General features: G+C 34.3%; 4 protein-coding genes, 1 long non-coding RNA gene and 1 pseudogene across 5 annotated transcripts; 1 reads left to right on the plus strand and 5 right to left on the minus strand.

Annotated features, from left to right (window-relative positions):
- Positions 1-1,401: 1,401 nt before the first annotated feature.
- On the minus strand, positions 1,402-2,779 carry LOC132043526 (trihelix transcription factor ASIL2). Its single transcript, XM_059434004.1, has one exon. The coding sequence runs from the start codon at positions 2,760-2,762 to the stop codon at positions 1,695-1,697; it is 1,068 nt and encodes a 355-aa protein (XP_059289987.1). The 5' UTR covers positions 2,763-2,779; the 3' UTR covers positions 1,402-1,694.
- Positions 2,780-3,810: 1,031 nt separating this feature from the next.
- Positions 3,811-5,415, minus strand: LOC132043551 (uncharacterized). Its single transcript, XR_009411864.1, has 3 exons — positions 5,346-5,415; positions 4,728-4,792; positions 3,811-4,180 (listed from the first exon to the last, which is right to left on the minus strand). It is a non-coding gene; the product is annotated as an uncharacterized LOC132043551 (long non-coding RNA).
- Positions 5,416-5,713: 298 nt separating this feature from the next.
- LOC132043557 (myricetin 3-O-methyltransferase 3-like) lies at positions 5,714-6,289 on the minus strand. The gene has a single exon (XM_059434037.1). It carries the CDS (start codon positions 6,131-6,133, stop codon positions 5,714-5,716), a length of 420 nt encoding a protein of 139 aa, XP_059290020.1. The 5' UTR covers positions 6,134-6,289.
- An 800-nt stretch (positions 6,290-7,089) lies between these two features.
- Positions 7,090-11,063, minus strand: LOC132043548 (myricetin 3-O-methyltransferase 3-like). The gene is made up of 4 exons (XM_059434027.1): positions 10,598-11,063; positions 9,257-9,567; positions 8,079-8,143; positions 7,090-7,575 (listed from the first exon to the last, which is right to left on the minus strand). The coding sequence occupies exons 1-4, from the start codon at positions 11,008-11,010 to the stop codon at positions 7,276-7,278; spliced, it is 1,089 nt and encodes a 362-aa protein (XP_059290010.1). The 5' UTR covers positions 11,011-11,063; the 3' UTR covers positions 7,090-7,275.
- LOC132043550 (myricetin 3-O-methyltransferase 3-like) lies at positions 7,090-23,868 on the minus strand (annotated as a pseudogene).
- LOC132043521 (cytochrome b5-like) lies at positions 15,241-20,164 on the plus strand. The gene is made up of 3 exons (XM_059434000.1): positions 15,241-15,555; positions 18,881-18,947; positions 19,703-20,164. The coding sequence occupies exons 1-3, from the start codon at positions 15,478-15,480 to the stop codon at positions 19,954-19,956; spliced, it is 399 nt and encodes a 132-aa protein (XP_059289983.1). The 5' UTR covers positions 15,241-15,477; the 3' UTR covers positions 19,957-20,164.
- Positions 23,869-24,083: the final 215 nt, after the last annotated feature.

Here is a 24,083-nt window from a genome sequence, read left to right on the forward strand (position 1 = left end):
GTTTTCCTCCCCATTATCCTCAACAAGCTTTTGTAAATCTAATCTACAAAGCATCATGATGTTAGTATCTTATGATTTTATAAATTTCTGAACCAGCGCATTACCCTTTGAATCCATGTGTCGATATTTTTTACAGGGAAACATCAACTGCTAAGACCAACAAATAGAAACCCAACAAGACATCATGGTTGTTTGCAAAGTTTGGATGGAGTTGTTTTAGGTTCAATATCATACGTAACTGGCAAGGCCTATCACAGCTTTAATAGTTATCCGTTTTATCGTTAGAAAACTGCAGCTCTTACATAAACACTTGAAGCAGTGGGTCATTCTTATTCCTTAGACTTTTTTGCACCTTTATCGGAGTTAAAACTAACACCAAAGGGCGCCACCTCATTGCACATCCAATCGACCCCAAAAGCCCCAATTTTTAATGATCAAAAACATTGTTGTTGGGTTCGCCTCCGTTTTATCGTTAGAAACTGCAGTGCTCACATCAATCAGGCCAGACACATTTGTGTTCCAACAAAGTCATATTAACTAAAAGTATATAAAATGTTACAAAACCATCTTCCTTGGGTAATAATAAAGCCCAACACCTGAATCTTTGGTTTGATACATCTGAATGATACCTTTAGACCGGCATATTTTTCTGTGGATGTATAATACTTGTAGCAAGCATTTTAGGCGAATATGCAAGCATGAGCAGGCAAATTTGGAAGATTTCATGGAATCCAACTTCAAATTTCAGCTCCTCGAAATATGGTGTCTTGCTTATTTAATATCGGCATTTGGTGTTAAATCCGAATTCCTAGGCAATCTCGAAGAACTTATAACACACCCTACTCAGCAAGTATATCATTTCAACTCCTTGAAATATGTTGTATGCTTCATTCTGCACAAGCTTGCACATCTGTTCATTTCTTTTTCACCAGGCTCTAAAACTAATATAAACAAAAGCGCCGCTCAGAAATGTTAAAGAAGAGGTTCACCAACAGTATAGGATACGCCCCCCAAGAAAGCACCTAGCCAACGGCAAATGGAGAAAATCACCTAATACCATATCAAGGATATGGAAATGAGTGCCCGCAAATTTGGCAGTGAGAACGACGACAAATGTAGGGAAAAACTAACTCTCGTAGAGGTACCAACAGAAGAAACAATCTGCAACAGTTCTGGTATACTACTTCGTGAAATCATATTACTATAGGGTGCCAAGAACCAAACTTCAAAAAAGCATAAACTGTTGCTGTCTGCAATTTTAAGATCTCACCAATATGCAAAAACTAGATTTCACTTACAACTTGATCTCGGCTGTGGGTCATACAAACAAGTTTGAATTTCACAGCAGATGTCAATTGAAAAGCACAAGGCATTAGCAAATGAGAACAACGAAAGCAGCCATAAGTTTACAACTGAAAAGGATTCATCTTATTGCATTGTTGATGTTGAACAACCAACCAACTAAGAGTACTCTGAATTTGTTTGATTAGCTCAAATCCAGCACAGAACAAATTTACATATCTACTAATAGAAGCAACAGAAATGGTAATTATTCCTAACAAATGTTAGATGGATTAAAATGCCCCATAAATGAGAACAAATTTACTTGGAAACAAATTTAAAAAGGCGTAAAGCTTGAATGGAACCTCGTGTTCTTTTAGCATCAAAGCACTTCTTTCCATTCCAAGAAATGTTCAAAATTCGTGAGCTACCTTCACTTTCTTATGCGATCCAACGACGCTATTAATCCTATCAATCAGACTCCTCTGTGTCTCAAGAATCATATCCATTCTCCTTTTCTCCATTTCCATTCTATACCTCTCCGTCTCCTTCATCATCTCGATTTTCTTATGCTCCATTCTCATAAATCTCTCCGCAAATCTCCTTATCTCCGCAGCCAATTCACTCCCTCCAACACTTCCTTCTCCGTCCTCTTCGTCTTCGTTTTCCTCTTCATCCACTTCTTCCTCAACGTCATCATCATCGTCCTCGTCATTAACACCCACATTCCCAAAATACCCTTTTCTCTTCTCGTTCATCGAGTTCCTACCTACAAAGGTAGGAGTAAAGTCTGCAAACATCCTACCCTCCCCAAACCTCACAGACCCCACTTGTGGAATCGCACTGGGGATGTTGTTGTTGATCGAATTCCTCATAAAGTTTCGATCTTTCACCATCCTATTCATAACATTTCTATTATCACCACCACCACCAACATTCACATTCACACCCATCATATGATTAATACTTCTACACTTAGTATTATTCCTCCTCAAATCCATATAACTAACATCAACTTCATCACTATTATCAGTATCATAATACCTCTGATCACCACCCGAATTCGAACATTTCACCATAGCAACAGGATGAGCTGCAATGGGTAAAGGCCCACGTTCCATATGATCCATCAAATCAAAATACTGCCAAGAATTTGGGTATGGTTTGAGTCTTTCAGCCCGATAACGTTTACGAAGCTTTTCGATTTTGTGACGACATTGCGTTGCTGATTTTGATGGTTCATCGAAACCACAACGAGCGGCAACTGTAATGGCAACTTCTTCCCATTGGCTAGCTTTGAGTTGACCTTTTTTTAAAGAGTACCATTTTTCTTGATAAGATTGGATTAAATTGAAGGTTTCTTGATGTGTCCATGGGATTGGTTGAGTTTTCTTTTGGGGTGATGGGATTTGGGGTTGGGTTGATTCTGGGGGTGGGAGGAGGAGGGGTGGTGGGCGTGGGGGAGATGAGGGGGTAGCCATGGATGTTGAGTTTTGGAGAAATTTGTGATGTTTTGTGTGTGTGTTTTTTGGGTATTTGGGGAAATTTGTGATGTTTTGTGTGTTTTTTTTTGGGTGTTTGGGGAGATTAGGTCTTTTTTGGATGTGTGGGTGGGTGGTGGCAGAGGTGATGGCGGTGGTGGGGTGGGTGTGGGAGTGGGTGTTGGTAGTTGGTGGTGGGTGGTGCAGCCCATAATGGGCTATTGACCTAGTGGATGGCTGTGGAACTATGGGAAACTTCCAATGGACTACAAGCCCAAAGTGTAATTTGCACTTTTGTTCCTAATTTGGTCTTTAAATTTTGTTCTTTAGAGCCAACAATTTTTTTAGTGAGGCATATGTTTATATTTTCAAATCATGATATTTCATGGTTATATCCTGCTCTCTTAAAAAATTTATATCCTCTAGATATTAATTCGATTTTGAAAAGCAAAAATTAAAAACTATCCTATTTGAAGGCTAAAATTAAAGAAGTTTCCAATTTCTTCCAATAAAGTGTGTACTGTATAAACTTGTTGGTTAGGCCCATAGTACTTGGGCCTGGTGTGTCGATAGGCCTCGAGGGGGAGGGGAAGACTTGCACAAATGATTATTCGTATCACTATTAGACTTCTGGTCCCATATAAAAAGGTTGTGCGAAAATAATTTCTGCGTCAGAAGCTGAACTTCAAGAAAATATTACCATTTGCTGACACTATTATCAAGCTCTTAAAAAAAAAAAAAAAAAAAAAAATTATGGTCCGATAGCCATCGCCTCTGCCACCACCCCACCACATAACGAGGACGTTGCACGCTATTAAAAAATGCGTTCTAGACGGTTTCGGACAAGAAGAAATATTTTCCAGAAAATAAAGTAACATATATTAGGGTGAGAATCGTAAAAAAATAAAGGATAGAGTGCATATCACAAAACAGGACATACGTTAGGGGTGCAAAACGCCACGGACTCTATATTAGGAGTCCTTTATTATGTTAGGACCTTTATTGAATATCATGTTACATACTCAGCATCAGATCAGCCAAATGGACCGAAAATACATAAACTAATTAACTTTTGATTCTAGCAAGACTTATTTTTATTGCAGAAATTAACTAAAATAGTTAATACTTTTACAACTCCATGACCCAACAGTAATATGCACGACATATTACTTTGAGAGCAGCAAATCCAGCTTGTTTAGCCAAGGCTTCAAATTGTTGCTTTGTTCTTTTTTCCCTCCATCAAGCATAGTCATCATTAACATGTCAACACTAAATGTATGCTTAGAAAGATCAGTAGTCTCTGGGTAATCTGGTTGTATTTCTTCTATTACCACAACCTTACCATCTTTTGGCAAAGCTCTCCAACAATTCTTCAATATTTTCAGGCAATATTCGTCATCCCAATCATGAAGTACTGCCTCCAATTGTAACCAAATTGGAGATTACGTGACGTACTTGCAGAGCAACTCTTAACGAGGACGTCCAACAGATTTCCATCAGAAGCATTTCCGACGAAATTTGTATTTCCGATAGATTTCAATTTTTTTAGTAGTGGAAACTATTTTTTTTTTTTAACGCATGAGTACTATTTAATTAAGAAAGAAAGAAAGTGGTTATATGCAGAATGACTTGTTATAAATATATAATCATTTTTTATTCACTAACTCATACTTTCAACGTTACAATTTATTCGGTGTGTTTGACTAACCACATAATTTAAGAAAGAAAAAAAATATTTTTGAAAATTATGATATTAAACATATGCCATGATATTTATGTTGTTATATAACAACATGCTATTCAGGGTGAAATTTGTAGAAAATTTAAAGTTAATTTGTCTTTCAACATAAAAGTTTGTCATTTTTTGATAAACAGACTAATAAAAAGGAATCGAATGCCACACAAAATGGAATAGAGGAAGTAATAAATAAGTATTACATGCTCATATATGACAAGAATACTGACCTTCAGAATGATTACCTCTCCTTTAGGAACACTCGTAAACATATCTCCTCCCACATGCTCTATTCCTAATATAACAAGCAAGAGTTTTAAGTTGATCTTTCAATATCAATTAAACACACAGTATTAACACTTGATCATATGATCCCTATAAGATAAATAAAAATCAGCCCACAAAAACATAACTCATTCAAGTTTTGAGAGGGTTGCTAATCCGCATATTGATTGATTCAATCTTTTTTTATTCACCTAGCTCGGCTCATTAAAAATTTGGGCTGATATGTAGTCGAGATTGCATGACTTATGAGAGATCCTGTCAAAAAATTAATTTTTTTACATATGTTAAATTAACTCAATTCATTTTGACCTGCCTAAATTTTGCCCGACTCTCTAAATTCGGCCAAACCTGCCCATTTAACACCGCTAATCCCTATTCAATTAAGATGCATAAATGTTACTAAAGGGGACAAATGCGTAATATACAGGGTTTTGGTAGTTACCTGCGTAAGTAGGAGCACCTTTGATGACATTAGGTAGGTTAAAATTAATACCCTTGATATTAGGGTACTTCGAAATTATAGAAGCTAATGATATCCCAAGTCCACCTCCCACATCTATTACCTCGATTACTCCTTGGAAGCCATTGTAACACTCAAGAATTCTCTTTATTTCAATGCAAGTGATGTTTTGCATAGCTTTGTTGAACACCATATTGAATCTACTATCTTTTCCATGTTATTCAAATGAATGCACTCCATGGGCCCTCTTAAATGGTATCTCACCCTCTAGAATTGCATCTTTCAAATGAAACCTTAAAAAAAAAAAAAAGAAAAGAAGTCACAATGCAACTTTTATCTTTCAAATGAAACCTTTACAAAGAAAAAAAAAATCCTGTTAGATGGTCATGTGCAGTTATCTTTTAGGTGACCTGATAGTATCAAAGTTATTAAACTCAACGATACAAGTATGACAAAATTAAATATGAAATCTTACCAAGAATTAACAGCAACAGGATCTGAAATCAGGAGTAAAAGGGGAGCATTTGATGATCCATCTTTATCTGAGATAAAACTTTGGCTCAAAGGTATCAAATTGTATGATGTGTGAATATGTCCATCGTCATCCTTTGTAATATTGCATGTGAGAGAAGATTGACTTGCAAGAAACCTTAGAATTCTTTCAAGAACAAGTGGGGCTTTAGGATTTCTCGTGGGAATTTGAGATGCAATTTCATAAGAAGATAGTTGATGAGTGCTAGATTTTGCGATAATCTCAAATAAACCAAGTTCAATGGAAGCTTTTAAGACCATGTTAAGATATGAACCAGCAGGAAGGTTCAAAGCCTTCATGAATGAATTTTCCCCTTCATTGGATATAACAATATTATCCATGGATAAAGCCATGTCCATTTCTTGAAATAACTACTTGACAATAACTCGCAGGCGTCCAGTCTATTTTTGAGAGAGAATAATGAGGTTGGCTTATGAATTTTTGGACGTGCTTCATCTAATATATATAGTGTATGAAAAGTAGTACTTTTTTCCACTTTAATCAGTTCCATTCTTTAATGGACAGGCCTAATAATTAATTATCATTTTTATTAGGTTACAAATCATCAAATTCTTATCATAATAATTTGCCTATGATTACTTACGGCTAAAGGGTTTGGCAAGAATAGTGCAGCAGAAAATGGTCCTTTTTCTCCTTTTCTTTTCTTTTTTCGTTAGTAACGGAACACATGAAAACATGTCTTAACTTTAAAAAAGAAATAAAAAAAAGCCTTCGCTAAGTAAGAAAAATGGGTCGTCCAAGATAGAAACAGTTTGAAAACACTGTTTTCATTTTATTAATGTGTTTGGTATTTGTCACGAAGTGTGAAGAAGTCATTTATTTCATGTATCTTAACTTTTAATTTTATATTACTTGGTTCAACTAAAATTATGGATCTTCATTGCTATATTCATATTCTTAGTTTTATTCGGAAAGTCATTTTCCTTCGGATTATCTCAAATTCTCAATTCTTAACTTCATATTTGATTTAATCAACACCTAGACATTATTATCAATTTTTTACACTAAGAAGTTTAATAAGAAAATATTACCATTTGCTGACATTATTATCAATCTCTAATAAAAAATATTTTTCATGGTCCGATAAATAAGAAGCTTGATCACTTTGCTGAATAAAACAAAGTGATGTGAAGATCAAATATGGCTGAAGTGTCGAAAAAATTGTTTCCTTAGTCTTTCACCTCATAGTTTTGAAATGAATATCCTTTTTCTTGTTGCTTCCGCCTTCGCATAAAAGAACAAAAGGAGAAATTAAATGCGTTCTAGCTAGAATATTATACGAGACTCCAAGAAATATTTTCCAGAAAATAAAGCAACATATATTAAGAGTCCTTTATTATGATAGGACGTCTATGGAATATCATGTTACATACTCACCATCAGATCAGCCAAACATTTAGATATGGACAGAAAATACATAATCTAATTAACTTTTCATTCTATAAAGACTTATTATTATAGCAGAAATTAATTAAAATAGTTAATACTTGTACAACTCCACGACCCAACAGTAATATGCACGACATATTACTTTGAGAGCAGCAAATCCAGCTTGTTTAGCCAAGGCTTCAAATTGTTGCTTTGTTCTTTCTTTCCCTCCATCAAGCATAGTCATCATTAACATGTCAACACTAAATGTATGCTTAGAAAGATCATTAGTCTCTGGATATTCTGGTTGTATTTTTTCTATTACCACAACCTTACCATCTTTTGGCAAAGCGCTCCAACAATTCTTCAATATTTTCAGGCAATATTCGTCATCCCAATCATGAAGTACTGCCTACATTTTTAATCAAGTTAGAGATTACTAAACGTAGCACAGCAACTCTTAACGAAATCGTTACACACTACTAGAAACATAAAGTGGCAACTTTTTTTTTTTTTTTTTTAAAACACATAATCCACCTTTTACGAAAGAAGAAAAAGTGGTTATATGCATAATGACTTGTTATAAATATCTCTGTCTTTTTTTATTCACTAATAAACTCATACTTTCAAGTTACAATTTATACACTGGTGTTTAATTTACCACAAACTTTAAGAAAGAAAAGAAATATTTTTTAAACTTATGATCTTAAACATATGCCGTAATATTTATGTGGCTATATAACATGCTATTAGGGGTGAAATATATCTAAAATCTAAGTTAAATTATTGTCCAATATAAAAATGTGTCATTTTTTTAAATTATAAATAGACTAATAAGAAGGAATCGAATATCACATAAATAGAGGGAGTAATAAATAAGTGTAACATAAATATATATATGGCAAGAGAGCTGACCTTCAGAATGATTACCTCCCCTTTAGGAACACTCTTAAACATATCTCCTCCCACATGCTCTATGCCTAATAAAACAAGCAAGAGGTCAAGCGTAATTTGATTTTTCAATATCAATTAAATGCATAACATTAACACAAGAATATGATCCCTATTATAGGTGACAAAATTAGCTCATGAAAACATGACTCTTCAAAGTTTCGGCAGATATATAGTCGAGATTGCATGACTCACGAGAAAGAAAGAAAATGTCAAGAATGAAAGCTCATTTAATTCGATCAATTTTGATTCACCCAACTCAGCTCATTTGAAAGTTGGACTGATATGTAGTCGAGATTGCATGACTCATGGGAATTGTATCATTTTTTTTTTAATCTGTTATATGTGTCCATAATAAAGTAGAAAAAATATATATTAGTATACACATTAAATTATAAGAAAACAAACGAAGAGATTAAAACTTTCTAAAAGTTGGGCGGTTGGACTATAACCCATTATTTAGTCCTTTTTGACCCAACTCAGCTCAACTCACATATCATTTGGGCGGATTATTAACTCGTCCATTTATCTTTTTTTTTTTTTGTTGAGCGGATTGCCCTTCAAAGGCACTGGTCTTTAATTTTTGCCCTTCGCCTAATACACCGAGGTTTGGCGTTCGAACCCCGGCTCAGTCAAAAAAAAAAATCGCAAGGCAGAGTTTCGGAGCAAAATTAGGCCTATTCGGGCAAAAATATTTGCCTTAATGCAAACCTCTACCTTAAGGTAGAGTTTTGCATTATGCCTGAAGGCAAAACTTTGCCTTAAGTAGAGTTTGCTGTGAACTCTGGCTGATAAGGTAGAGTGCCGTAAGGTAAAGTTTGAAACTCTGCCTTGCATTTTTTTTTTTTAAATTTTTGACTGAGCGGGGGTTCGAACGCGGAACTCAGGAGTTTTATACAAAGGGCAAAAATTAAAGACTAGCAATTTGAGGGGCAAAAATTAAAGACCACCCCCGAATAAAGGCAATCCTGCAAATTGCCCTCCATTAATTAGCTCAATCCACTTTGACCCACCAAAATTTTGTCGGACTCCCTAAATTCAGCCCAACCCGCCTGTTTAACTCCCCTAGTCCCTATTCCATTAAGATGCATAAATGGCACTAAAGGGGACAAATACTTAATATATAGGGTTTTGGTAGTTACCCGCATACGTAGGAGCATCTTTGATGACATGAGGTAAGTCAAAATTGGTACCCTTGATATTAGGATACTTAGAAATTATAGAAGCCAACGATATCCCAAGTCCACCTCCCACATCTATTACCTCGTCTACTCCTTGGAAACCTTTGTAACACTCAAGAATTCTATTCATTTCAATGCAAGTGTGGTTTTGCATAGCTTTGTTGAACACCACATTGAATCTACTATCTTTTCCATGGTATTCAAATGCATGCACTCCATGGGCCTTGTTGAATGGTATCTCGCCCTCTAGAATTGCATCTTTCAAGTGAAACCTTAACAAAAAAGAGAGTCAGAATATCAGCTTAGACAACTTCTCTATAATATATTTTATGTTCTCTATAATAATATTTTGCTGTAGCAGCTAAAAAATATCTCGACAAACAACGTCGTTATAGAAAGATTTGACTGTATGTTCAATTAACAATAATTTAAGATCACAACAATGGAACAAAGGTTTAACTTATAAAATAACACTCTATTGACATGAGCATAAAATATTTTTACACTAACTTATATTTTATCCTATTATATAGTAAACTAATTTAAGTCATTGTTCTTTTTTTTAGGTCACAATTTAGATTATATAAACCTTGAGACTGACAAAACATTAGACTGTCGTCTAACGTTAAGGATATACTTTAGATAGTGCTCTAACGTTTACGTAAGATCTTCAATTTTCTGTATGAAAATGAATTTTAAAAAAAGAGGGTCAATTAATAAATAATTATCCTAAAAAGAGACAATTGGTGAAAATAGTACTCCCTCTATCCGATCCTAATATATGTGAAGAGGTTCAGAGTATAACAGTCAAAAGACTTAATTTCGATGCTCATTCGAGTATAAATTCTTTAGTTTTTTAGAAATAAAATTACATATTTGAAAACTATATGAAAAGTATTACAAGTCAAAATAGCTATTGATCATCAGGGGCGAATATATAGAGTGGGGGAGGGTGTTTAGCAAAAAAGTACATAGTATATATAGGATAGATTTTCTGTGTTTATGTACATATATATTAACTTTTGAATATCTTGAACAAATACAAAAGCTTAGCTCAAGCGGTGCAGGGTGTTCAAAATTGTCTCTGGCGTCCTTGGTTAGTTTCCCAATGGCAACATTATTTTTTATATTTAGCTTTTGTTGATTTTTCCGAACCTTTATTCTTCAAGTTATTAATTACTCTCACTATTCATAAATGCAGGTCTACATGCAGTTATCTTTTAGGTGATCAGATAGTGCCAAAATTTGTCCATTGATTGTACTCAATGATACAAGTACGAGAAAACATGCATGAAATCTTACCATGAATTGACACCTACTGGATCAGTAGTCATTAGTAAAAAGGGAGCAATTGATGATCCATTTTCATCTGAGATTAAACTCTGGCTCAAAGGTGTCAAATTATATGATGTGTGAGTTTGCCCATCATCGTCCTTTGTAATATTGCATGTGAGAAAAGACTGACTTGCAAGAAACCTTAGAATCCTTTCAAGAAGAAGTGGGGCTTTAGGGTTTTTTGTGGGAATTTGAGATGCTATTTCATAAGAAGATAGTTGAGTATTAGCTTTTGCTATGATCTCAAATAAGTCAAGTTCAATGGCAGCTCTTAAAACCATGTTAAGATATAAACCAGCAGGAAGGTTCATAGCCTTCATCAAAGAGTTTTCTTCTTCATTGGATATAACAATATTATCCATGGATAAAGCCAAGTCCATTTCTTGAAATAACAACTAGACAATAACTCGAAGGCGTTCACTCTTCTTTTTTGAGAGAGTAATGAGGTTGGCTTATGAATTTTTGGACATGCTTCATCTAATATATATAGTGTATGAAAAGTAGTACTTTTTTCCACTTTAATCAATTCCATTCTTTAATGGACAGGCCGAATAATTAATTATCATTTTTATTAGTTTACTAATCACTCAAATTCTTATCATAATAATTTGCCTATGATTACTTACGGCTAAAGAGTTAGGCAAGATTAGTTAGTGTATGTAGGCTAGAGGGTTTGGCAAGAATAGTGCAGCAGAAAATGGATATTTTTCTCCTTTTCTTTTCTTTTCTTTTTTGGTTAGTAACTTTAGGAACACATAAATATTTACTTTAGAACAAGTTGTTCACAATTCCCGGTGGGTCATCAGAATACTCTGAAAAAGTTCTCTAAACACGTTTTTGCTTAATTCAAAATTTGATATCCAACATTCTAATACCAACTATATCAACAATTTTTCGATTGTTATATTCAACTCCGACGTTCAAAATTAAGAGAACAAACAATGATTTTTTTAAAAGTTTATTCAATCAAGTCAATCCGAGCTATCCACATATAAACAGTTAGTCTTCAATTTTCTACATGACAAATGAAGAGGATGAAAAGAGGAAGGACGAGAAAAAGGAAGAGAAGGAGGAAGAGCACAAATCAAACGTACATTTATATTTGCACTACTTTTCTTAATGAACCTAAAAGTTAAACACTAATTATTCTTAAAGATGACACTCATAAATATTTTTGGTTGAGGGGCAAGATACATGTATGTTTAATTCTATAGCGCTTACACATTTATACTTTATTGCGCAGAGGGGGATAAATTAAGTTCGGCAACGAGTTTTCCAACAGGTCTTACGAGCAACTTCAAAATTTTTGAGTAATTATTTGAACAATTAATTACATTTACTAGTCAGTTTCTCCTACCTGAACAAAGAAATATTTAAAATTCACTATGTCATGATAGAAGGCTAAGTTACTTATCCTTTCACTCTAGTAGTTGTAGTTTTGCTCATTCGTTTATTGCCGTTTGATTCCTGCATTTGATTTCTGCTTATATTTGTTGGGCCTTTGTACTTTAACTATCTTATTTATCTATGGTAGCTAATGCTCCTTTCTTTCCAAACTGTTCTATCATGACTTGCTCGCTTTTGTTATTCCTCGTTTTCATATTGTTTTTGATATGCTTGTCCCTATCTGACCTTTTGTCTTGTTTTCCTCTCTTGAGCCGAGGGTCTTTTGGAAATAGCTGCCCTACCTTTCAAGGTGGGGGTTAGGTCTGCGTACACTCTACCTTCCCCATACCTCACATTGTGAGATTCTACTGGGCCTGTTGTTGTTGTTGTATGTCATGACCTTGATATAATAATCATGAATTTTTTGTTCTATTTGCTTTGATTGTGCTTTCACAATGTTTTGACAACACATTGATTTATAGATGAGATCCGAACACCTCTGAAATAAAATATATACATGCATACAATGATTATGAAAGATAGATCCATATCACAAATATAATAAACTCATTAATTTACAAGTCTGTATACAATTATAAGCATACTGCTGTAGAAAACAATATATCTATAATAATATAAAAAGTGCCAAGTCAATAAAATAAGTTAACAAGTAGGTGAACTTAACTTTAGGTAAAACTTATGTGCGTCAAATATCACGTCACTCAACAACCAAATCAAAATTTTCTTTAATCTGTTGATCACCCTTTGATTGTAGACCTTTCTTTTTATATTTTCTCCCCTACCAGACTATAAGGAGCATAGATATGGTTTAACAACTCGTTCAGGGGGTACTGCCATACTAGTTATATAGCGAATTATAATGCATAAATTGTTTACGTGAAGTTCAATAATAGAGGAGTTATTTTACAGTAATTAATAATGAGGAGATTTTACACATAAATTACTAACTTTACAAGGGTAATGTTGTTTTGAAAAAAATAAATTAAACTCTGTATTATTTACGTACTGCACATTTTATTCCACTTAAAATAATACATAGATCCACACATAATTTAATGATGTACATTTTTTAATTCCGCCAACCAAACATTGCATTATGAGGCAATTGTTTTTCTTATAAAACCAATCAATTAGTCAAAACAATTAACCAAGCTAGTTGGACAATATTTATGCCGAGATAGTTAAAAATTTACTTGCACTTGATGTTTATATGAAGTTTTTTTGCATGGTATAACCACTTGGTATACAATGTTTACTGGCTTGACTAATTTAGGTTGATGATGTGTAAGCTCAATTGGAAGGGGGAACACTATCTTTCCCCTTTTTTTTTTTTTTTTCCATTTTCAAAATCATACAAAACATCTGATTTAGAATAGATGCATTTTGTCCATCTCACTACATCTGATGATTGCGGACAAGTGTTTTTCAAACATACATGGAGTATTAACTATAATTAAGTAACATATATATATATATATATATGTTCACTTTAACTTTTAATTACTAAAGTTAAACTTTTTAATTTGATAGGGAAAAGGTCCAGATGTGCCCTTCTACTATACGAAATTGCACAGATATGCCCGTCGTTAAAATGTGGTCTCAGATATGCCCTTGACGTTGTTTTTGGGTTACTCATGCCCTTGATTTAACAGAAACCCGACAAAAATATTGGAGGGCAGATTTGTGCAGTTTCGCATAGTATAGGGCATATTTGATCCACTGAAATTCTTAAATATTATGGCAAAAAATAAAAATATGGCACAAAATATCATTGCATTCCAAAACATAAAAAACATTTGCAATTACAATCCATGCATCCACCATTACATTACATCTAAATTATACAAATAAAAGATCAAATGCAACTACAACCATCTTTTAAAGATTGTTTTCACAAACAAGAGCATGAAAACAATCTTTAAAAGATGGTTGTAGTTGCATTTAATCTTTTAGTTGTATAATATAGATGTAATGTAATGGTGGTTGCATGGATTGAAATTGCAAATGTTTTTTATGTTTTCGAATGCAATGATATTTTGTGCCATATTTTTATTTTTTGCCATAATATGTAGGAATTTCAGTGGATCAAATATGCCCCTATACTATGCGAAACTGCACAAATCTGCCCTCCAATATTTTTGTTGGGTTTCCATTAAATCAAGGGCATGAGTAACCCAAAAAATAGCGTTAAAGGTATATGTGAGACCACCTTTTAACGACGGGCATATCTGTGCAATTTCTTATAGTAAAAGGGCACATCTGGACCTTTTCCGAATTTGATATAAACTGTTAACCTCAAAAGATGGTGAAATGCACAAACTCCGTATTATCTACGTACTGCATATTTTATTTCACTTAAAATAATACATAGATCCACACATAATTTAATGACGTACATTATTTAATTCCGCCAACCAAACATTGCATTATGAGGCAATTGTTTTTCTTATAAAGCCAATCAATTAGTCAAAACAATTAACCAAGCTAGTTGGAGAATATTCATGCCGAGATTGTTAAAAAATTACTTGCACTTGGTGTTTATGTGAAGTTTTTTTTGCTTGGTATAACCATTTGGTATACAATGTTTACTTGCTTGACTAATTTAGGTTCATGATGTGTAAGATCAATTAAAAGGGGGAACGATATCTTTCAGGGGGGTTTCCATTTTCAAAATCATCTAAAACATCTGATTAAGTAGGCGTTTGGTCATAAGAATTATTTATTTTATTCCGGAATTTTTTTTCACTTTTTTCACTTTTCAGCGTTTGGCCATAAGAATTCCGAATATAACTTGAAGTTGTATTCCGGAATTCTAAAAACTTGTTTTTAAAAAAATTTCACTTTTTTACAACTACGTTTCACCAAAAACTACAATGTCAAACACTATGGCCAAACACAACTCCAACTCCAAAATTCCAAAAAAGATAATTTTTTTTTTTTATTTCTATGGACAAACAGGGCCTAAGAGTAGATGGATTCTGTCCATCTCACTACATCTGATGAATGCGGACAAGTTTTTTTCAAACATATATACTATTAACTATGATTAAGTAGTAATTACTAAAGTTAAACTTTTTAATTTGACATAGACTGTTAACCTCAAAAGATGGTGAAATGCACAAAAATGAAATTTTTACAGCATATCCACCAAACTTCCTTCCTCTTTGGTTTGACATTTGATGGCCCAACCATATCATCCATCCACCTCCATCATCAAGATCTCACCAACCCCTTTGATTCCCTCCTCTTTATTTATACAGTATTATTAACCCAACAACAACCCCTCTGCCATTCCACTCACCTCACTAGTCACCACAAACACACACTCCCTCTTTTTCCCATGCTCTTCAAGCCTTTCTACAAGTCTTGAAGAGCCAAAAATCAAAATCTGATTAATCTTCAGTTTCTCTTTTCTTACAAATTTTTTTTTGGTCTAAAAAATGGGTAAGGTCTATGATTTAGCTGAGGTCTCCAAGCACAACAATGCCAAGGATTGTTGGCTCATTATTAATGGCAAGGTATAGCATTAATAATCTCATGATCTTTTTAATACGTAAAAGCTTTCTTCTTTTGATGTTAGTTTAAGTGGGTATCTGCACTTTTATGTTTTTCCTTATTAGATCTGTTAAAAGATTCAATCTTTATCACTTATGGTTTTGCATTTACTTTTTGATTTCTGCTCTCCTACTCCTCCCTACACCTTTTTATTCTCTTTGGTTTTTGGGAAAGAGGGGTGGGTGGTGGGGTGGATATGGTGTGGCTGATCTCATCTTGTGTGGTGTTATTTGCTTGTTTTGTTGATTGAGGATTGCAATCAGGTAGGTTAGAGAGATCATTTTCCCTTAAGAAAATATTTTCTAAAATGTTTAGTGCAACCAGTGGCAGAGCTACCTTTGTCCAAGGGGTATCAATTGACACCCCTTCGCCGAAAATTACTTTGTGTAGATATGTAAAAAAAAAAAAAAGGTTTAAAACTTACAAGATAAACCAAAGTAGGTAGCTATTTTTATTTTAATAGGTTTTATGTAGCATGAGTAAAAAAAAGTTTACTTATGTACACAAAGTAATTTTCCGGCGAAGGGGTGTCAATTGATACCCCTTGGACAAAGGTGGCTCCGCCACTGGTTGCACTACATTTTAGAAAATATTTTCTTAAGGGAAATGTTTTCCTAAAATAACTAAGATTAAGGGAAATGTTTTACCTAACCTACCCGATTGCTTCCTCTCGCGCACCCCTTACACTTAGCTGCTTGTCTCGTCGTTATCTACCTCATTGTCCACTTACCTCTTTGCTCCAAAATATGTTTTCTTTCATACCAAAACACATACGAGAAAATAAGTGATATTCTCACATATATTTTTGTCTTTGGTAAGTGGGTAGAGAATATTTTCCATATTTGGTAGTGCAACATGTTTCAGGGTTGAAAGACATCAAAATAAGACAGAGTAGCGGATCAGGTTTGGTTCTTCCCTTCAAATCATTTTATGCTATGGAAATAATGCTGGTTGATGTCTTTCACTCCTAAAATGTGTACTTCCATCATTACTACATAAATATGTGAAGGGAATAGAAGGTAGATAGAGGTTTTTTTTTTTTTTTTAAAAAAAATTTGCTTCCTACAATTGACACTAGTTGTGTGAGACTTCTTTTTTGTCTCACAAAAAAGTGACCCAATTTTACACTTTTGGGTCCATAAACTTTGGGTTTAATATTTTGTGAGACAAAAAGAAGCCTCACACAACTAGCGTCGGTTGTGTGAAGCATAATAAAGTCTTTCCTAGATAGAGGACAAGGAGTGAGGAGTGGGGAAAGCGAGTATGTAGGCGAGGATGCGGATTCAGGGGTAGGAGGTACTAAGTAGAGGGTAGGTTTGGGAAAAAGCGGTTGAGGGACTGAGGGTGGGTCGGGAAAAAGGACAAAATTCCTCTTGGACTTGGGGAAATCAACTGTTCTTAATACAGGAAACATTTTCCTTAAGAAAATAAGTCTTTCCAGTACTTAGAACAATCAAACAAGGAAAGTAGGAAAACATTTTCTGAAAATTGTTCTGGCATACCAAAATCACCACTTGAGGTTCTAGACTCAACATTTAGCTTACTCATTGAACCTTTTACAAGAAGTTCTTTTTGCGGACATTTCCATAAAATCTTTAAATCTACTATCTTGCCATGGACAAAAGCTTAGTATTTAAGTGGAGAAGGGTAGAAAAGGCGGACTCATTTTTTCCAAGTTTCAGCCCGAGATTTCTTGATTAAAAAGAATTTCAGATTTGCAACATTACTGACATGTTAAAGTGCTGCATTGGTGCTTTTCGCCTCAATTACTGCCAGAATCTAAGGCCTATTTCTTTCCTGGGAGGTTGGGGAAGCGGGGCTTATTGTCAAACTCGTAAGTTTAACTTATCTCAACTTTGAGATTCAATGTTGTATCCTCATATTTCTAATGGGATATCATTAAGGAAAAAAAAAAAAAAGGCTCAGACGTGTCGTTGCTGGTCTGATGAAATCATCGCGGTCTTTGTGTTGTCTACTAATTAGATGAGAATACCCATGATTTGTTATTTGTTCATGCATTTTTTATTATTTAGCCATAAATTGGATGAGTATAGAGTAATTTATATGGTACTAAAGATGTTAAGATGTTTAAGAGCTCCAATTAGACAGTGTAGATATCAAAGGGTAAAGTAAATTATGAAACCATTGGGTTTCAGATAATATTTACAGAAAATACATGGTGGACTTTTGATGTCTCAAGTCTTAGTTTTAAACTTGAAATACATATAAACTCCTAAATTTTTACAGACTTGCTGACTTCTTTCCTACGATAAGAAATAGGCTATTTATCACCTCCTTGTGATTTAGAAAACTGTAGGAAATTTCCCCTTGCAGCTAGCTCAGGCGTATAGTTTAGAATTTTTCTAGAAATGGAATAAAATATGGGCCCATTCCAATAAATGTAGTTGTCAGAAGTTAGTATAAATGGTGAAAACGCCTTTTTTTTTTTATTAAGCACCGGGTGTCCGAGTCTCTTTGAGCCCCGACTAATCCCGGGGGTGCACAGGCCCTCGGCAAGGAGTTTCCCGCAAGTGCACCACGGGTAATTCAGGGTTTCCCCAGTCCGATGGCCCTCAGAAATTGTTTGCACCCAGCGGGTTTCGAACTTGAGACCTTGAAAGGGAGCACCCCAAGGCTCAAGTCAAAACGCCTTTTTAATCTTGTATCATTAACAAAAAGTCTTGTGAGTTTTGACCATTTATGAAAATTAATTTCTGACAATCTCATATATTGGAAGGGGGCCATATTTTATCCCATTTCAGGAAAACATCATTAGTTTATATCTTTTCAGAAAAATGGTTCCGTTACTAGTTTAAAACCTTTGGTAATTAATTTCAAGGAAAAGGTCTTTTTTTTTTTTTTTTTTTTTACATAGGGGTAGGGGAAGGGAAAATAGGGGAGGGATTACAACGTGGGGATTCGAACCCTCACCAACAAGGTGAGAGTTCAGATAGCCAACCAACTGAGCTAATAAATCCCTACGGAAAAGGTCTTCTTATAACTCCTCCTAACTGAAAAAGCCTTGTATGCTAATAAGTAGCTGGCATCACTTGACGATTTGGATCAACGCCTCCATTTCCTTTTTGGTTTAGTTTTTGAAGTGATGTCAAGAGCCTTCTTTTGACAATGTACATTTTGGTTACTGAATGGCCTGAAAGGAGTACCAAAGTGTTCTTACCTCCATGTTCTTACTCAATAAATTACCAAAGTGCTGGATTATGTTGAAAAGTTGGCAGCAAATGTACCAAGCGTCTTAATTTTTCCGTGTGTTGTGTTTTATTTGAACAGGTATATGATGTGACAAAATTCTTGGACGACCACCCAGGTGGTGATGATGTTTTATTGTCTGCAACAGGTAACATAGTTGGACGGATTCTTCTCGCAAAGAACACTATATTTTGGTATTCAATTTCACCAGTGTATATGTTACGAATGTTCCTTGGCTCGTTGGTTCAGCGCTTCAATGTTTAGCCTCCTGCGAGGGTTCTATTCCTTCAACGTACATTTTTCTTGATAAAAAATAAATAATGTGTATGTGTATATGTGTAAAGTTAAGTCGAACATCACTGAAATCCATAAGTGCCATATCTGAAATGCTAGACAACTTTGATACAAAAAGCTATGTAATTTTGTAGAAGACACTGCTTTATGGGACCTTGATATTTTGTCACATTAAAGTACCTGAATTTTACCCGCTATAACAGGTAAAGTAATTCTTGGAAAGAAACCACTGTATTTTGGTATTCAACTTTCCCTGATCTTATATATGCACCTATATATATATATGTATGCATGTGTGTGTTAAAGTTCAATCAAACTTCACTGAATTCCGGATTGTGCCATCACTCAACTATCTGAAATTACCTAGTAAAATCATGTTTTTTTGTTTGTAATAGAAAAGTCATTTAACTATGCCTATAGCACTCAGAAGGTTACTCAATCGGCCAAATAGCTATTTTACCCTCTAAATTATCAACATTTGTCTTTTTTTACTTTTTGAGTAATTGACTCCAAAAAGCTATGTAATCCTACTGTTACCAGTTTTAAAAAAAAGCTATGTAATCCTGTAGAAGACACTGGTTCATGGGCTCTTGGTTGTTCTTTCTGCAGGAAAGGATGCAACCGATGATTTTGAGGATGTCGGTCATAGCAGTAGTGCTCGAGCTATGTTGGATGAGTATTATGTAGGTGATATCGACTCTTCAACCATCCCAACAAAGGTCAAGTACACTCCTCCCAATCAGCCTCATTACAACCAAGACAAAACAACAGAGTTCATCATCAAGATCCTCCAGTTCTTGGTTCCTCTAATTATTTTAGGCGTGGCTGTTGGTGTCCGCTTCTATACCAACAAGTCAGCTTGAAGATTGATTAATGGTCGAAAATGCAAAAAAAAAAAAAAAAAAAAAAAAAACACAGCTTTTTCTTTGTTAGCCAGGCAAATCTTGGTTAAATTCTGGGAACAGTTTAGGTACTTCGATTTCTGTTGTTGTGAGGATGTCTTTGCTTTTTCTTTGTTCCCATTTTAACAGTCTTTTTCCTAAAAATATATATCAATCTACGTCTCGTGAACTTGTTTCTTGGCTTTTGGTGTTTGCAATTGGCCGTAATAATTGATTACATGCAATCGTCAAAATTGGGATTAGTAATTTGAAACACAAGGCAGGTAACTTGCTACAAGAAGTTAAAATATACTACTATGTATACTAGTAATTAAAAAGGTAAAAATGATATTCCACACATATGGGTAACAATTATTTTCTTAAAAACTATTTTAACTTTTAATTTTATATTACTTGGTTCAACTAAAATTATGGATCTTTACTCCTTGCTATATTCGTATTCTTAGTTTTGATCTGAAAGTTATTTTCCTTAGAATTATCTCGATTTTTAACTTCATATTTGATGTAACCGACACCTAGACATTATTATCAATTTTTTACACTAAGAAATTTAATAAGGAATTATTATCATTTGTTGACATAATTATCAATCTCTAAAAAAAAATATTTTTCATGGTCCAATAGCTGAGAAGCTTGATCACTTTGTTGAATAAAACAAAGTGATGTGAAGATCGAATCTGGCTGAAGTGTCAAAAAAATCGCTTCCTTAGTCTTTCACCTCATAGTTTTGAAATGAATATCTTTTTTCTTGTTGCTTTGCCTTCACACAAAAGAACGAACGGAGAAATCAAATGCGTTCTAGCCGGAATATATCGGCAAGAAATATTTTCCAGAAAATAAAGTAACATATATTAGGAGTGCTTTATTATGTTAGGACCTTTATGGGAATATCATGTTACATACTCAGCATCAGATCAGCCAAACATTTAGAGATGGACAGAAAATACATAAACTAATTAACTTTTTATTCTATCAAGACTTATTTTTAATGCAGAAATTAATTAAAATAGTTAATACTTGTACAACTCCATGACCCAACAACAATATGCACGACATGTCACTTTGAGAGCAGCAAATCCAGCTTGTTTAGCCAAGGCTTCAAATTGTTGCTTTGTTCTTTCTTTCCCTCCATCAAGCATAGTCATCATTAACATGTCAACACTAAATGTATGCTTAGAAAGATCATTAGTCTCTGGATATTCTGGTTGTATTTCTTCTATTACCACAACCTTACCATCTTTTGGGAAAAGCTCTCCAACAATTCTTCAATATTTTCAGGCAATATTCGTCATCCCAATCATGAAGTACTGCCTACAATTATAACCAAATTGGAGATTACGAGACGTACGGAAAGGGCAGTGCAAGAGAAATCATACAAAAATGATCGAATCTTCGGACGCCCCGAAAAAGATATGAGCACTTTGGTTGGTTGTTCACCAACGGAAAGCATGGGAGAGAAAAATACAGAATTTCGAATCTCAAAAAAATCTACTTGCAGAGCAACTCTTAACGAGGACGTTGCACACTACTAAAAAATGCGAAATTCCAACAGATTTCCATCAGAAGCATTTTCGATGAAATTTGTATTTCCGATACATTTCAATTGTTTTAGTAGTGGCAACTGTTTTTTTGACGCATGAGTACCATTTAATTAAGAAAGAAAGAAAGTGGCTATATGCAAAACAGAAAAGGCTCAAATATGTCATCGAACTATCGGAAATGACTCATTTATGCCACTCATCAATAGTTTGACTCATTTATGCCATCGCCTGTTACCAAAATGACTCATCCATGCCATTTTTCATTAATGCCGTTTTATAATACCATATATGACACGTGGCCTCCAATTAGAGGTCTACGTCATTTAATTAAACCAACTCAATTTTAAATCCTAAATTAATAAAAAATCCGATCCATACACCCTACCCACCCACAACCATAATCTAGTTGGAGGCCACATGTCACATCTGGTATTGTAAAACCGGCGTTAGTGAAAAATGGCACGGATGAGTCATTTTGGTAACGGCGATGACATAAATGAGGCAAACAATTGATGAGTGCATAAATGAGCTATTTCTGATAGTTCGATGGCATAAATGAGCCAAACTATTGATGAGTGACATAAATGAGTCATTTCCGATAGTTCGAAGGCATATTTAAGCCCTTTCCGTATGCAGAATGACTTGTTATAAATAGATCATCTTTTTTTATTCACTAACTCATACTTTCAACGTTACAATTTATCCAGTATGTTTGACTAACCACATAATTTAAGAAAGAAAAGAAATATTTTTTAAAATTATGATATTAAACATATGCCATGACATTTATGTTGTTGTATAACAACATGCTATTCAGGGTGAAAGTTGTAGAAAATTTAAAGTTAATTTGTCTTTCAACATAAAAATTCGTCATTTTTTGATAAACAGACTAATAAGAAGGAATCGAAAGCCACATAAAATGAAATAGAGGAAGTAATAAATAAGTATTACTGCTCATATATGACAAGAATACTGACCTTCAGAATGATTACCTCTCCTTTAGGAACACTCCTAAACATATCGCCTCCCACATGCTCTATTCCTAATATAACAAGCAAGAGTTTTAAGTTGATCTTTCAATATCAATTAAATACACAGTATTAACACTTGATCATATGATCCTTATAAGGGGTGGAAAAATTAGCCCATAGAAACATAATCTTTCAAGTTTTGAGCGGGTTACTAATCCGCATCTTGATTGATTCAATCTTTTTTTATTCACCTAGCTCGGCTCATTAAAAATTTGGGCTGATATGTAATCAAGATTGCATGACTCATGAGAGATCCTATCAAAAAAATTAAACTTTTTTACATATGTTATATTAACTCAATTCATTTTGACCCGCCTAAATTTTGCCCCACTCTCTAAATTCGGCCAAACCTGCCATTTAACACCGCTAATCCCTATTCATTTAAGATGCATAAATGGTACTAAAGGGGACAAATGCGTAATATACAGGGTTTTGGTAGTTACCTGCATAAGTAGGAGCATCTTTGATGACATTAGGTAGGTCAAAATTAGTACCCTTGATATTAGGATACTTGGAAATTATAGAAGCTAATGATATCCAAGTCCACCTCCCACATCTATTACCTCGTTTACTCCTTGGAAGCCATTGTAACACTCAAGAATTCTCTTTATTTCAATGCAAGTGATGTTTTGCATAGCTTTGTTGAACACCATACTGAATCTACTATCTTTTCCATGGTATTCAAATGAATGCACTCCATGGGCCCTCTTGAATGGTATCTCACCCTCTAGAATTGCATCTTTCTAATGAAACCTTAAAAAAAAAAAAGTCACAATGCAACTTTTATCTTTCAAATGAAAAAAAACCTGTTAGATGGTCATGTATAGTTATCTTTTAGGTGAGCTGATAGTATCAAAGTTATTAAACTCAACGAAACAAGTATGGGAAAATATGAAATCGTACCAAGAATTAACAGCAACAGGCTCTGAAATCAGGGGTAAAAAGGGAGCAATTGATGATCCATCTTTATCTGAGATTAAACTTTGGCTCAAAGGTGTCAAATTGTATGATGTGTGTCTATGTCCATCATCATCCTTTGTAATATTGTATTTGAGAAAAGATTGACTTGCAAGAAACCTTAGAATTCTTTCAAGAACAAGTGGGGCTTTAGGATTCTTCGTGGGAATTTGAGATGCCATTTCATAAGAAGATAGTTGATGAGTGCTAGATTTTGCTATAATCTCAAATATACTAAGTTCAATGGAAGCTTTAAAGACCATGTTAATACATAAACCAGCAGGAAGGTTCAAAGCCTTCATGAATGAATTTTCCTCTTTAGTGGATATAACATTATTATCCATGGATCTACCATGTCCATTTCTTGAAATAACTACTTGACAATTACTCGCAGGCGTCCAGTCTATTTTTTGAGAGAGAATAATAAGGTTGTGATAGCTCCATGGGCAAGGATGGCGCTATAGAAGCCCTAAGAAGATCGTCGTCAAGGTCACAAGCTAAGGAGATGCAAGTCAAGGTTGCTGGGCTTCAATTGGAAATCAAGAAGATGCTTATCGTG

This window comes from Lycium ferocissimum, unplaced genomic scaffold (genome assembly GCF_029784015.1).
Source record: "Lycium ferocissimum isolate CSIRO_LF1 unplaced genomic scaffold, AGI_CSIRO_Lferr_CH_V1 ctg258, whole genome shotgun sequence".
Lineage (NCBI taxonomy): Eukaryota > Viridiplantae > Streptophyta > Magnoliopsida > Solanales > Solanaceae > Lycium > Lycium ferocissimum.

Excerpts from the sequence above, each read along its gene's own strand:
- LOC132043526 (XM_059434004.1), bottom strand. The coding sequence starts at position 2,762 with ATGGCTACCCCCTCATCTCCCCCACGCCCACCACCCCTCCTCCTCCCA.
- LOC132043557 (XM_059434037.1), bottom strand. The coding sequence starts at position 6,133 with ATGGACATGGCTTTATCCATGGATAATATTGTTATATCCAATGAAGGG.
- LOC132043548 (XM_059434027.1), bottom strand. The coding sequence starts at position 11,010 with ATGGACTTGGCTTTATCCATGGATAATATTGTTATATCCAATGAAGAA. Across the intron at positions 8,144-9,256 it reads AGATGCTCCTACGTATGCGG|GCATAGAGCATGTGGGAGGA; the intron begins GTAACTACCAAA and ends TTGTTTTATTAG. Across the intron at positions 7,576-8,078 it reads GGGAGGTAATCATTCTGAAG|GCAGTACTTCATGATTGGGA; the intron begins GTCAGCTCTCTT and ends TTAAAAATGTAG.
- LOC132043521 (XM_059434000.1), top strand. The coding sequence starts at position 15,478 with ATGGGTAAGGTCTATGATTTAGCTGAGGTCTCCAAGCACAACAATGCC. Across the intron at positions 15,556-18,880 it reads GGCTCATTATTAATGGCAAG|GTATATGATGTGACAAAATT; the intron begins GTATAGCATTAA and ends TTATTTGAACAG. Across the intron at positions 18,948-19,702 it reads TGTTTTATTGTCTGCAACAG|GAAAGGATGCAACCGATGAT; the intron begins GTAACATAGTTG and ends TTCTTTCTGCAG.